Genomic DNA, 15,384 nt, shown 5'->3' with positions numbered 1-15,384 from the left:
AATCAGATTCAACAATTGCAAATAAAACATGGTTTCAACTAAAAACACAATTGTGAGCTCTGTTGAAAGATAAACCGATTACCGACAACAGGTCTTAGAACCAAATTTCTTACCAAAAACATAGTAAGATTGCTTCTTTTAAAACTCGTAATCAAAATTTTTGGTGCGTTTTCGTTGTCAATGTGTAAACAAAGCAAAAGTTAAAAACCAAGTTTCATGCTTTTTTAAATGTAAAGAATCAGTCGTTGCTTGCGCCAATATGACATTTTCAATCGGTCGTCGGACCACTTGGCATGCGACAACTCAGCAAGTGCTTCAAATCAGTAAGTGCTTTTCAGCTACTGTCAAGTCAGCAAATGAGATTTAAGCGCTCACGTCAAACTTGCTTGGTCAATTGGTCATCGCTTGTCAAACTCATTTTGCTGACTTGTATTATGATGTTCCAAGTTTCGACTTGCTCAGTTGTCGTTAGTTCAGTTCACAATTGCTGACTTGTAGGAGACTCTTTTCGATTCAATGGCGATTGGCCAAATGAGAATATAAATATCTAAAACAAAAGATAATTAATTAATTAAAATTAATGATATGTTGTCTAAGCTAGTTTAATTTCAATTCACAAATTTTTTTTTTAATTTTTACAACTAAATTTTTAAAAACTCAACGAAATTGACATTGATGGAAAGTCATAGAACTCGAACACACGAAAGTGATAAACTCGGATTGAAATTTCAAATATTCTTTTTCACACAAAATTTAAATAAAAGTTGTAGGTCACCTTAACACAAACTAATCTTTTTTTATTAATTTTGTTTAAATCCAAGCATTACAAATAACGACCGGTTGTTGTTTTTTTTTGTCTTTTTTTTAAGTTATAATAAAAATGTTTTTTCCTATTTGTTTTTTTAAACTCAAGGGTATTTACCTTTCCACAGTAGCCTACAAAATTCGGCTTGAAAACACAACAAAGGTCTTCATTTTGAGACTAGTTGAATGAACAATCACCTGGTTCCATGGCTTCGTCGTTTCAATGTCCGTCTCTGAATCGGTAGACTTGGGCTCGATTCCTTGTTGGGACATTTAACAGCGATATTGAATATTGTTCCTAATTGACACACATCAAACGCATGATATCAGAGTCAGCTTCTCGGCTGCTCTTTTTTGGAATACGCTGACACTGTCTGCATTGTAAAGTTCTTTTTTCTTCTTCGTGTGAACCTTCTTCCCCACTCGAGGGGTCGATGGGCGTTGCCTTTTACCGCCCTTGGGCAGACCTTTTACCACCCATGAACTGGACGACACGGTTTAGTTGGTTGGGCAGGTGTCGAGCAGCCACTGAATAGATTCGCCATCCAGTTCACGCAGACCACACACACCATTTGTCGTAAGTAGGTATATTACTATATTATGCACATACTCCGACACCCTGACTCTGAATAATCTGTAGGCTACAAGGCTACTGAAGCTTTAAGATAAAACAAACATTCTTTGCGAATGAGTGTTATTTGCAACTGCACTGTACAGAAATTACTCATCGAAAAATCAACTTTTGAGCTGAGGTATAGCCTGCTAAGCATTCGAACTTCTGCATTCGTCTAAGGTGACTGCAACTTTGCAAATGGTTGGTTTGGTTTGGTTTTGAATCTTTATCCTCGGACTGACAAAGCCTTGATAGGTTATTCCTGGTACTTGTTCGCATACTTGTAGAGGCACTTGACGCAGGGCCGATTACCGAGATTGGCAGAGTGAAGTTTTCCGATTGTTGAAGTCTTGTTGCCGAGAAATTATTCCATTCACTAGGTGTCGCTGAATGGAGAGCAGTCCTGAAATGCGTTGCTCAAACGCACACCCCGAGAGTCGAACCAGCGCCGCGTGATCTTGAGCAGGGCGCGTAACCACTGAGCTATCGGGGCAACGGTTATGCTTTTCAACGGTATGCTTTTCAACGGTTGCTATCAATGACTGCAACCTACTCAGAAGGCCTAACAACTGCAGCAAAACGACATTGAGCCAGGTTATTTATCTCGAAAACAACAGCAGCAATCATGGTTAAGCAGCAAGTGTTCGAGAGGTCAAGCAATGTGGGAAAACAGCCAAACACATTTCGAATTCCTCTTTCATCAATCACAAAAATTGTTAAAAGTTGTTCCAAATCGTGAGCTCGATAAGATTGTACTTTCATTAATAAAGGACGCAAATCGACGACGAGATGTATCTATCCAGAGAAAAGCATTTGGATTCCAAAAACGGTAGGCTATGTAGTGTGCTTTTGTAGTTGCCCTGTGTGGTGTTAAATCAGCGCCCAGGAGCATAGTTTGCACTGTGGATGTGGCGCTTATTATTATTATTATTAAATAAAGCACTTTCGTGGCATGTTCACTCATATTAAAAAAACGATTACTAAATCATTTGTGAGGCTAACTTTTTCTATGCTAATGTACAGCACTAGTGCACAAAACATCGACACCCCTCATTTTATTCTGTTATCAATCATTCATTTTCGAATTGTTGAAACCAGGTATGTTCAACTCAGATGAGTGACTTCTGGTCTAGAGCGGGTGCAATAACTAACCCTAGGAAAGGAGGGGGAAGATTTTAACAAAATACTATAATGTGCAGCTCTATATTAATCTGACCTTGCAATTACACCATAAATAAAGTTACTTTTCAGTGGTTTAAATCAGCGATCGCTCCAATCGCCCCCTTCCTCTTGGATCCGTCACGGCTTTAGGTTTATATTTCAAAAGAGCAGCAAGCGTAGTGAGACATCCAAGGTGAACATTGCAGCATCATACATGTGTTTTTGGAACATTATGAAAATCAACCGTGGATTTTTTGACTAACAACGTTAATAAAACGTTTGGTTTTGAAATGATTGCTCAACATTCTTGCTACAGTTGGGAGCGTTTGTTGGGGCTTACCTTGGCTCGTTTGCGATATTTTTATTAGTCAACACATTCAAATTTTTTTCCGTATTTGGCTTCAAAGTGTTGGAAAATCTTTCTAACCTACTAGTTTTGAGTTAATGTAGTGAATTGTGTTTATCCTACTCAAACTCAATTTTCCTAAAGTATTTCTGAAATCATGGATTTGTTGCAGTGCAAATGTTCCTTTCTTGCTATATTCAGTTTGGAAAGTCCTGTTCCAAACAAACGAGGCATTGCACACGTATTTTAGCAAACAGAGCTTACCACATATTCTGTGACGTTTAGGGTAAGTCAGCGGCCAAGACCTTCGTTTTTTTTACTTTGTAGATCGCAGAGAGCTATACTCTCGCATCATGCACATAGGCTCACAATCACCATGTCTCTTTCTTACTGAAACATATGCGTTTGTTCAGCTAGATTTATCGTAAATGTCACCCACAAGCATGAAAATGACAGAAATATGTATTATACAAGTCTTTATTGTTATGCATCTTACAATATTTAGCGGGATTTTTAGCAATCCTTGTCTTGAACAATTCTCTTCAAATCTGCCTTGTGTTTCGTTCAATCAAAGTAACTCGTTTACGCAGTGGCGTACTCAAAAAACTTTTTATGGGGAGGGGAAAGATTGCATGAGACTATTTTGAACTAGGTATGTGATGACTAACATTTACTTCACGGAAGAAACGAAACAAGACTTGTGGCAGATCACAAACCGTCGGGGGGTCCACGCAAGTAGCCTTAATCAAGGAGACAGTTTCAACAAAACACAATGATGTGTAGATCTACAGTAATCCGACCCTGTAAATTTTGTCTTACCTCTACCCCCTCCCCCTTGCGTACACCTCTGCGTACACATGGGTGTTTCATTGCTTTGATGTTTGAGTTTTAAAGTAGAAAGCACAGTCTCATAGCCGTATGTTGACTCGATACCAACAGTAACAAAATTGCAGTTCGTTTGACCTTAGAGTAGTTTTCCATTGGCACATTTATTCATAACTCAATGGTCTCTTCCCATAAATCGGTTTCAGTCGATCCTCCTCCCAAAAATTAATCATGTCCAACTCAGCTGTAGCCTCATCTGAGACAATCGGAGCTTTCAAACAGTTTATCACAGAATCCAACAGGTTGACGAGGTGTGGTCTTTTATGTTGCAGATTACAGAACTTGAGCACAAAGAGTTTTTAAAAGGTTTTAAGCAGTTTTCCAACTCTTTGGTCAGGCTATTCAAGGCGATGTTAATAACTTTCTCGCTGGTTTTAGCAGAGTGATAAAATGTAATAAATCTCCATTTTGTAAATGCACCTTAAACAACTTCAGTTTATTGACAAATGCAAACACTTCGCACTAGGTCAGGTAGAATTTTTACTAAATCCTGAAAATCCAGGTCGACTTAGTCTTTCGTCTATAAAAAAGGTCAGAGCCATAATCCACAAGTTTTCGAGTGCTCTGGGGATATCTTGTTTTCTTTCTGTATTTACTACCCCAGCTTCAAGATGTTTAGTCAGTTTTTTTTTGTGATAAACAGTTTCACGACATCTGAAAGCTGAGAAGCAATGGAGTACTTGGCATTTTGACAACCATCACCTTATAGAGCGCACTGCAGCGGCAGGTCACCTGGCCGCTCTTGATCTAACTCGATGATATGAGATTCTGAACTTGCCGGTGATTGAGCGCATGAGTGCAAACGTTGTTGACGGTTTCCCTCACAGGCTTTATGACGTTGTCCAAATTCAATATTTTGGATACACGTTAGGCCTAAAGCGACTTTGGAAAGTTGTTACCTACCATGCGTAAGAACCGCGCAAAATCTGGAAAAGAGCCTCAAGCGGCTCGCGAGCAGCGGGCTAGTCAGGCCTGTTGTACAGACTTTTGACGCAGAGCCGGTTATCGAGATTGGCAGAGTGAAGTTTTCCCGTTGTTGAAGTGTTGTTGCTGCAGAATTATTCCATATACTGGGTGCCGCTTTATGAAAAGCATTCCTGAAATGTATTGCTCAAACGCACACCCGTAGAGCCGTAGGCTACCAGCTATGCGTGATTTCGAGTCGGGCGCGTGACCACAGCGCTAACAGGGCAGAAAAAATAACAAACTATCCGATTGATGCACTCAATAAAGTGGGCTACAGTAGGCAGCCAACTATCTGAATACTTAAATATAATTACAATAAGACGATCCCAAGGAAATTGCCAATAATAATTGATATAAGAAAACTACCGTTTATTGTCGTGTGAGCGGAGAAAACTTTTTTCTCTCAACATTGAGAAAATTACAAGTCTGACTAGTTAGATTGCTGGGGAAGTCTTCGACAATAAACGGTAGCCTAGTTTTCTTATATCAAATAATTACAATAAGAAAACAACCTTTTTCCACTGAAGTTTTCATAAGACAAAATTTCATAACTTTGTGATGATTGAAAACACAAATCGAAACATTTCTGGTTAAAATAAACAAGTTTTAGTTTTTATCAATCTTCCTCCATCTTCCATCACACTGTTGGACATACATCCGGGATACTGTAGTACGCTTCACCAAAATGCTCCACTCTGTCTAATGTCATCGCGATTGCATGGTCATAGGGACAATCGCAGTTACGCGCGATGTTGCTGACTTCTTTTCCAGTGAGGACGCGTGGCCAGATCATGAAGTTTGTCATGTTTCCCCTGTGAAAATGTTGAAATATAACAGTCAATAGCAGGTAAGTTTTACCAGATTTTGCACGTGGTGGAGCAGACTTATAAAAACGGCATCGTGTTTGTAAACTAGATGGCTATCAGCTACACTGTTCAATTAGTAGCCTACTGTCGGTTGCATGGCTGGGTGAAAAATAATGAAAGGACGTGGGTTCGACACTGCTCCAGAGCAGGCGGCTGTGTCTCGACACGACACAATGGTATACGGATAGTGGGAGCAACTGACTCAATGACTAGATGCCCCTTCGCGGTTCCTAGTTACCTGTTGTCTCGCTTCTGTGATGCGAGACAACAGGTTTAGTCTACGTTGCTCAGGGCTGTTGGTTGTCATCTTATTTGTGGTTTGAACTTTTGGGGCCGAGATTTTGTCCTTTTAAGTTGGAAATGTTATTCAAGAGGCTACTAAAGAGCAGCCAGTCTTTGGTGTCATTAAAGACACGCAGATCTTCTGGTGTATTTGGTGGACGAAGGATAGGGCAAACAATAGTAGCGCTGATATGAGGAGTTCAAAAATGATCTTGGGCCCTATTTTCTAATAACTGTCTTGATTTGGGGACCGAGGATCTTATCGGTACCTGGCCCAAATTCCTCTCAACGGATCTGACAACCATGAATAATGTAGTTTGTAGTCTCATCCTTAACATGAAAAAGATGCTTTTCTCCATTTGTGAAAGACTAACTGTAAAAAGTCTAAATCCTGTGCGAACACACGATCGAAAAGAACCCACGACTCTCTAAGTAGGGTGAAGATTGTTGATGAAAAATGATATTGCAAAAATAAACCTGCTGTTTGTGCGACGAATACTGGAATTGAACCAGTGTCTTCAGCATAGAAGCCAAGCACAGTAGCGCACTAGCCCTTACGTCATAAATTCATAAAAATCAACACATTTTATGCAAACGTAGGCTACATATTCATTACTTATGTACCAAAAGCTTTGAGTTGCTTGAAAACCTCCTCCTTCTTTATTATCGTGGTCTTGACCAAGAACTAGTATTCCTCCGCCGTTCACTGAACTTGTTTCCTTGGAAACGGTTCCCACTTGATTTCCATTGATATAAAGATTCCTTTGATTGAGTTTGGAGGAAAGAGTCAAACAGAGATGGAACTAAATAATGTGATCCATTAAGGCGTGATTAAAATACTGTACCAAATCGCTACCAGCTATAGCATAAGGCAAAGATAAGACAAAATGATGCAGCGTCGTCATCAGCATTAGTTCAATCATTTCCTCGTGTGCTTTTCAAAACCGAAAAATGGCTTCAAACTAAAAGCGAGTAGTAAAATAAAAGTTTTTGGATCACAAAATAAAGTTATGTTTAAAGAAAAAAAGTTATTTAGTTAGGGCACAGATTGCAATCCCGCAATAATTTCCAACCTGGTAGATCTTATAAATGAATTGATTTTAGGAAAACGTAAGTTCTTCTTCAATTGCCTTGCCTGAAGCAGGCATCAACGGCCTTGGATGAATAATTAGACCAATGGTTTCTATTATTATGTTGTATGAATGATTGTTTCTGCTTATCGTTAAATTATTTCACATAAATTTGTCAAACATGATGAAATGAATGAACAAGACAAAATGAAAGCACTAAAATTTGCATATTCAAAAACCGGACTGTGCAATTTTAATTGATGGTCGCTCTTCAAACTTCACAGGTCCATGTGCATGATAATTCTTGAAAACGTTTGTGACTAAGAAAAGTTGAAAACCGCTGCAACGATGATCTGACCAGCTCACAAAATGAGAGCTAAAAGATCAGCAGAAAAAACAGGTGTAATTATTTTACAACAAGGGACTCACCTGTGGTGTTGAAGGTAACGAAGAAATAGTAAATTCGTAGCCTTTACCTCGTGCGATGAAGCGAAATTTAATTGGGTTCTGCAAGATGAATATAGTTATTTCGTTGGCATCAGTCGCAGGTGAAGCGTAACCTAGGATGGTGACATAGTCAAGATCTGTTGTCTCTATCCAGGCGCAAATGGTCACTTCTTTCATCGAAGGAACGTAACCGCGATACCGAACATAGTCCGAAGTCTCGTCTCTTCGCGGAAAATGATGTTTTACGGTTGGACAGCCTAAAATATAAATAAAAAGGAATAAAACAGTGTTTTTCGAGCAAGTGCAATTGACAGAAGACAGGAAAAAAGTTTTCCTTCCGGGTATATGACGTTAAGTGCTAAAACTCGGCGAGGGCTCTTTTTTTATGCAGCAACCTGACATTCCAATACAAAACGACATATGAGGCCCATATTTGATATATTTTCAGAATTGCATAGGACTATTGTATAACAAAATTATAAATGTTCTTACATTTTTCGAAAATTTTAATAAAACAAAAACAATACATTTTTCATACAAAATTTACTTCACTTTTGAGAATCGCTATATTTAGATTTTTAACCTCCACGTCCCCATGGCATCCCGGGATGTCCTTGATCTCCTTTAGCTCCATCAGCACCTCTTTTTCCAGGAGGACCTTGACTCCCTTTTGGACCTTGAAAAGAACCTTAAAAAGAGAATAGTAAATTTTGGTTATTATGTTGAAACCTTGTTTAACTTCACCAGTGGTACTTTGTTGGAAAGTAATGTGGTTTTAGTCAGAGATGCAAAGGGAGAGGCAAAATCACATGATTTCAAAATGTTTCTAAGACCATTTTCGACTACATGAGTATACTAACCGAATTCGCGAAATACTTAATCCTATTTGTGCCTCCTCTGATTCTTAAGTCCTGCAATGGCATCAACATCTAAGAAAAAGAAGAAGAACTTCTAATCAACATCTGCAACAATCCACTTGAAGCTAATGCAAAGACCACAACACTTTTCATGAATCCAAAGATCACTTCAGTTTCTTTGTGCGGTGACAATGCTCCTTACTTGGGCAACGAGAGTCTAGTCGTAAAACACTCGAAAAAGGCAAAGACGAGAAACGCGATGACGTGTCATCTCTCTGTTATAACGTGATAGTAACCGAAACTATTTTTCTCACCCACACCAACTCTTTGACACCCACAGTCCCACACCAAACTCCAATGCCCGGTGAATATTGGGGAAAATAACCACCGTGGCTACAAATCTTTAACGTTACACTTTCGCAAACAATTTTGTCATTAATCTTGCCATAAACAAACTTGAGTTCCATTACTTTGCTTTGATCAATTTCAATTCGATCCAGAGAAAAATAATTGATGAAATTGATAACAACAATTGCTAAAATCTCAAGACAAAGAGACTTTCACAAATATTCAAACTAAATCTTGATTCTACATCACACAATTGCATAATGAACTCAACAAACTACAAACAAACTCGAGAAATCTGAGAAGAAAATGCATGTAATACAAACAACTAACTATGCAGTGTGAGAATACATACGTTTACATCACAGATTTATATCCAAAACGAAGACAATCAACAAAACCTGATAGAATTATTTAAGTTGTTTTCAAAATTTTTGCTACAGTTAAGCCACAATCAAATGGTGACGAGACGAGAGCTCCATTGTTGAGCAAAGAAAATACATAAATTATGAAAATAGCGATAATGGCTTCAACTGGAAGTGCCATCATTTATGATTATGACGTGGAAAGAGCGAGACTTGTAAGAAAATCAGCGTCATGACAGACCACGTCACCAAACACAGATCTCCAAAGGAGCGTAGCCTGCTCGAACTCGCATGTGCAGCGAGTCACGGCAGCGGCAGCGCCCTTATCTTTGTGACGCGATACTGCACACAGGCGACATCAACTAACTCCAAAGGACACGATTCAAAATTATTCATCATCAGTACTCAGCCATTCAGTCATCAGTGCATAGTAACACTACTGTTGTCTTTGGTTAGGTAATGCTAATGTATTAATGGAGATCTGAGTTCAATACCATGTTGTTAACCCGCCAACTAACATTGACATGTTGTTAGCATGCAAACCAGTGGCTAGCTTGTTATTAGCATGTGAATGAGTAGCCAGCATGCAAACTAGCATGCCACTAGCATGCAAACTCACCTTGAGAGTTGGATCCAGGCAGTGGAGCACATACAGGAACTTGTTGCAATGGCGCGTCATCTTGTGATGAAGATAAAGCAACTTGTAGAAGAACAAAGAAGAGAAAATTCAACAATCGTAAATGAAACATGATTCTCTAGTTATGCGCAAACAAGTAAGTTCTGTGGTAAACGCAACCAAGTGAAAATTTGTACTGATCAAACCTTTGATAGGATTTAGTGTCATCATTGCTTTAGCATTTTAAATAAACATCACAGTTTTCCACTTGTTTCGAGTGTAATGCAGCATAAACAAAGCCAACTATTTTAAAATCAGTTTCTTGTATGAGACCTCCACGTAACTTAGAGACGGGGAAATTTTCAAATAATTATGATTTATAGAAAATAAAAGTAAATTGATAGAATGTAGGCAAAGACTTAATGTTGTTCTACTTTAGTATCATAAAAACCACCAGCATAGAAAATATTCAACAAAATAGGTTTTACATTATTTAAAGCACTGTTAAGTTTAACGATATTTAAAACATTATTATGTAACCATCTACTTAGAATAGAATTTTTATGCGTGTTGATAATATTTGTTCGTTTTACGTATTTTTCAATTGTTCTTTGTTACATGAGCTAGCTAAAGATGCTAGCTCATGTAACATGTCTGCTCCATTAGCTCAGTGGTGACGCGCCCTGAAGATCACGCGGCGCAAGTTCGACTCTCGGGATGTGCGCTTGAGCAACGCATTTCAGGACTGCTCTTCATTCAGTGGCATCTAATGGATGGAATAATTCCCCAGGCAACAAGACTTCAACAATCATAAAACTTCACTCTGTCAATCTCGGTGACCGGCCCTGCGTGAAGAGCTTCTACAAGTATGCGAAACTACCAGGAATAGCCAATCAAGGCTTTGTCAGTCCAAGGATAAAGATTCAAAACCAACCAAACCAACTAAAACCAACCAACCAAACTATTACTATAGCGAAATCGATTCCTAATAAATTACACTGAGAGATTAGATTGTTGTGCGAATGCCAGCAGTTGATGAATTCAAAATAGCAGTAGGCCTACCAAGTTTTCATCATCATCATTAAGTTCCTTCCTCTCGTCGAGGGTTGGAGGCAATGAGACGCCAAGTTTCTCTGTTTTGAGCTTTTTCTTTTGCAGTTTTGTAGTTAAGTCCTGACCAGTCTTCAATATCATTAGTCCAAATTCTTGGTGGTCTGCCCCTATTTCGTTTGCCGTTCATTTTTCCTTCTAGTAGTTGTGTTTGAATAGAATTATTGCGAATCATGTGGCCAAAATATTTCAATTTTCTTGATTTAATTGTTTGTAGAACTTCCATGTTGGTTTGTATTCTGGATAGTACATCTTTGTTTGTGATTTTATCCTTCCATGAAATTTTAAGCATTCTTCTATAAATCCACATTTCAAATGCCTCAAGTCGTTTAACCATTTGTGATGACAGTGTCCATGTTTCTGCATTGTAGAGTAGTGTAGTCCATATATAGCATTTCGCAATTCGTTTTCGAGTGTTGATGTTAATTTTGCGTGTTGTTAATGTCTTTTTAATTTTCACGAAGTTGTTTCTTGCTATTTCTATTCGTCTCAATATTTCCGTATTGCATCTGCCATTTTCAGTTATTGTGTGTCCCAGATAGGTAAAACTTTTGACTTGTTCGACCAGCATTCCGCCAATAGTAATATTTAAACTTGGTACATTTTCTTTTCTTGTAATAGTCATAGTTTTCGTCTTGTTTATGTTGATTTTCATGTTATATTCCTTTCCAATATTGTTCACTTTTTCTATTATTGTTTGGAGAGCTTCTGCTGATTCCGCCAATAAAACAGTATCGTCTGCATACCTTAGGTTGGATATGTTCATACCTCCTATGCTGATACCCTCCATTTCATCAATCTGTCTGAAAATCATTTCAGTATACAGGTTGAATAGACATGGAGATAGTATACATCCCTGGCGAACTCCACGTTTTATGTCCATTGCACCAGATAAACCATCTTCTATCTGAATAAACGCCTTAACCAAGTTTTGGTTAAACATTATTTAGTCAAATATCTGTTTTAATATTGTATTGCCCTCCCGTACTTGTTACCTTGCCGTGGTGGGGAGGCTTGAGTACCTCAAGGATCCTGTGGGCTATACCGACCGGGGCTCGTAGCCCCTGGCAGGTCTAACCATGTCGGGCAGGTTACAGGTGAGAGGTCAGATAAAAGACAGTACAACAGCCGGGCAGACGGAGCCGTCAGCCTTGGACGGCAGTTCGTCTAGGGGAAGGCAAACCCTGATTCAAAAACCTCCGCTGTCTTGCGGCTACATCCAGTCCTGGAAAAGGCTACGGGAGTCAACCCAGACAGAAAATCCGGAGTTGAGTACGTGAGGCGGTCGACTGTCAAACTCTTACATCCTTCCGGCAACTCCCGCAGCCAAACCGTCGCCGAGTGTCACGCTTTGCGTTCCCTCGGACCACGCCGGAGAGGCAGAGAGGGGGTCCTGTTATGCTTTTGGGAAGCGCAAGACCTCCATACAGATGCCCAGGCCAGTACTCTGGAGAGGCCACTCCAGTCGCCCCCATCCCTGGGTGCGAAAAACAAACCGGAGGACAGCAGTCTACGGGTTATAAGTCTCCACACGAGAAGCTACCGTACCCAGAGTGCTACAATCATCTGAAAAGATGGAAGGATGTCTACTACTATTGTATTGCCACAACATCAATTTATACGTCTCGTGATTCTATTTGAATAAGCTGATGATGCTATTATTATACCGAAATCAATTCTTAATAAATTACACTAAGAAGTTAAATTGTTGTGCAAATGCCAGCATTTGATGAATGCAATATAACAGCACCACCCTGGTGAATACTATATAGCTTACAAGCGCAACATTGTCACAATCAATGTGCAAGGCCTCGCGTCGGGCTGCTTTGCATCTTGACAGAATGTGCTGTTTTCATTGTAGAATTCTGGTGCGATGTGTTATTATCGGTTATGACCTGAAGTAACCTCTGATTACGAAATCTGTATTATGTAACGTGTATTTTTCTGGAATCATTTTCCCTACGTGACGTTCTAGAGACCTCTGTTGTTTACATTTAAATGCTGCTTGATAGAACGATGGTTCTTTATGATGTAACCCTACGTAACCTTCTCGAAGTTACTGGACTGAATAACCAACTATAAATAGTGGTGTAGTTTGTGTATTATTATTATTATTATGAGTTGATTATGAGAGTTGTGCTATGAGTTGTGGATAGGTAGTTGATGCAGAAATTATTGGTGATTGAGACTTGAAGTAATTGAATACAAGTAGATGAGAATTGGTGCTGATATAAATTGTGTTTGAAATTAGAGTTATTTGAGAAGCCGTTTGTTAAAGTCCTTCAAGAAGTTAGATTATCATTTCACTAGTAGAATTATTCGACATTAAATTGACTACTTTTCGGTTTGACCCATTAAACTACGTCATTGAACCTTTCCAAGTCTTTTTCCTGGTAAGAGATAGAAATAAATCGTGACAAACATAAATGCTTGAATATCCAGATGAGCTAAAGATGCTTCTTTCATTGTCGCAGCTATACGGTGTTTTTCAGCTTTAAACACTTCAGCTTAAATACTTTGACTTTGATTGACAAGTCGCTGTTTTTTACTACAGTGGACGTTAAGTTTTCTTGCGTTTCTGCAATTAGACGCCTGCGTGGCTTAGTAGTGAGAACTTGCTGTCTAAACTCAATGACGTCGGTTCGCTACTCGCCCAAAGCATGTAGTTCTGTCTTGGTTCAAATAAAAGCATGAAGTTGGACGCAAAAACTCTTTGTCTTTCACTTCACTTAATCTGCATCTTCAACTATCGGACATAACATTGGTACTACAAAATACTTGAGTTAGTTACTAACAGCGGTTTTGGCGGTAATATCTCATACAATGAAATTTTATCATTGTAACCTACGTTGTAGGCTATAACTGGTATCGGCAGAAATGTATCCAACTAAAACTAATTTGCTCTCTCAGTGAAGCTAACCTGTTGCATTAATCTAATATTATAAAGTATTTTTACCTTTTCAAAGCCAGTTCCATTTGAGAATCTTTCTTATTCTGTTGCTCTTGCAACCCACGCTTCCTCCGAAATGTCTTCCTGTTCGGTCTACCAACATCAGGAAATACCTATAAAGTTTTCCTAAAGTTTTCTATCTGCTTTCCGGTTTCTTTTAAAACCTTGCCTTGATTTTACTTTGAAATAGAAGCAATTTCGTTTAGTTGAAAATTCAAAACGAAACGTTCAACAAGTCGTCCAGCTTACAAGAGTACGGCCCCAGTAGCGTAATCAAGAGGGGAAAAGGGGGCAATCCCTCCCTTGAAATATTTTAAATAAAACTTTCACACTCTTTTACAGCATCATTTAACAAAGTTTTACTGTTGATTAAGGCTGAAAGTGGGCTACTCTCAAAATGCGCAATTTTAATGTATTTTTTTCAAAAATTTGCTTGCTACTCTTTTGCACAACACAAAAATACTTTGCAACATTTTTGATACAAAACCATCTTGATTTTTTTTCAGTTTGCTTTAATCACTTCCCACTCCACAAGAGTCCTTTTACATTGGATGAACGTCTGAAGACGTTGAATCAATGTAAAAAGGATAGTTTGTTAGCAAGGATGTTTTAAGCGCGACATCGAGTGCTGGTAGCGTCGTGCCCCTTGGAAAGTGCATGGGGGTGTAAAACACCCCCACCCCTACTGTGACGTAATCATATTCTTTTGAATACATTTTTTTTCTGATTATTTACTGTTTATTTTCTGCTTTATTTCAAAATTTAAGAAAGTTTCAATTGTGCCCTTCAGAACGATGTTAATTGTGCCCTTCAGAACAATGTAAATTGTGCCCTTCAGAACGATGTTAATTGTGCCCTTCAGAACAATGTTTTCTTGTTTATTTCTATTGAGTTTTCTCTCCAGGGGTTGAAGAGTCAAGTGAACGGAAAGCAAGGAAGCCAATCTTTATGTTTAACTTCAAGCACACCATTAAGTACCTTCCCAAAGATACAGCCGTATGCCTTCAATGGGAGTCGAACCAACTTCCTTTCAAACTCTGGCACGGTCCCTAACCATTGGGCAACGTAGACGACAAAAACGAATTTTTTAATTTATTGCCAAACGTAAGTTACACTCTTGTTCAACGCAAAAGTTCTTTGATTATATTGATTAAAATTTGATAGCAATAAAAATATGAAAAGTGAATTTCCCTTTCAGAAGATTTCGTTTTGCAAAAATGTTTCATTGAAACCCAGTTCTTTATTTCAATGCGCGCTTCCTTTGTGTGGGTGGCAGCACTGACTTCTTGTTACTCGCCTGGTATGTGCACGAAACTGTCAACTACTTATTTCTGCGGCAACTGACATCACCATGAATATTGAAATCATCATTGCAAAGCTTGCTTGTACCTTGGAATTTTACACTTTAGCAGCTGCAACGACAAACGGTTTCTGGGTAAAATCGTTGTAGCCTTTGGAGATATATCAGTCGTTTCGAAAGTTGAAATTTATAATATCTGTGCATTTAGAATTTTTATTAGCACGATCCGCACAGCGACTCTCCGTGACAAATTGCTGGTCAGGTGACCTCAAGTTGAGTAGATCACGTGAAAGACATTCACATTCTAATTTCAGAAAATAGTTATTCTTCTTCTTGCGTTTGAGGCCGTTGTCAGGCCGCAGGTTACATTGTTAAATCCAGGCACGGCAGCCAATGGAGTG

At 38.8% G+C, this 15,384-nt stretch overlaps 1 protein-coding gene across 1 annotated transcript; it reads right to left on the bottom strand.

Moving 5' to 3' along the window:
• Positions 1 to 5,019: 5,019 nt before the first annotated feature.
• LOC145785833 (neuronal pentraxin-2-like) lies at positions 5,020 to 9,783 on the bottom strand. The gene is made up of 5 exons (XM_082597541.1): positions 9,627 to 9,783; positions 8,024 to 8,128; positions 7,423 to 7,697; positions 6,548 to 6,726; positions 5,020 to 5,587 (listed from the first exon to the last, which is right to left on the bottom strand). Exons 1-5 carry the CDS (start codon positions 9,754 to 9,756, stop codon positions 5,413 to 5,415), a joined length of 864 nt encoding a protein of 287 aa, XP_082453667.1. The 5' UTR covers positions 9,757 to 9,783; the 3' UTR covers positions 5,020 to 5,412.
• Positions 9,784 to 15,384: the final 5,601 nt, after the last annotated feature.

The sequence above is a fragment of the Aplidium turbinatum genome, chromosome 16, assembly GCF_918807975.1.
Source record: "Aplidium turbinatum chromosome 16, kaAplTurb1.1, whole genome shotgun sequence".
In the NCBI taxonomy this organism is placed as follows: Eukaryota; Metazoa; Chordata; class Ascidiacea; order Aplousobranchia; family Polyclinidae; genus Aplidium; species Aplidium turbinatum.
The sequence above is the reverse complement of the archived record's forward strand: the minus strand, read 5'-3'. Positions and strand labels throughout refer to the sequence as shown.

Excerpts from the sequence above, each read along its gene's own strand:
- LOC145785833 (XM_082597541.1), bottom strand. The coding sequence starts at position 9,756 with ATGTTTCATTTACGATTGTTGAATTTTCTCTTCTTTGTTCTTCTACAA. Across the intron at positions 7,698-8,023 it reads GATGCCATGGGGACGTGGAG|GCTGTCCAACCGTAAAACAT; the intron begins GTTAAAAATCTA and ends TTTATATTTTAG. Across the intron at positions 6,727-7,422 it reads CGTTACCTTCAACACCACAG|TTCCATCTCTGTTTGACTCT; the intron begins GTGAGTCCCTTG and ends CACATTATTTAG.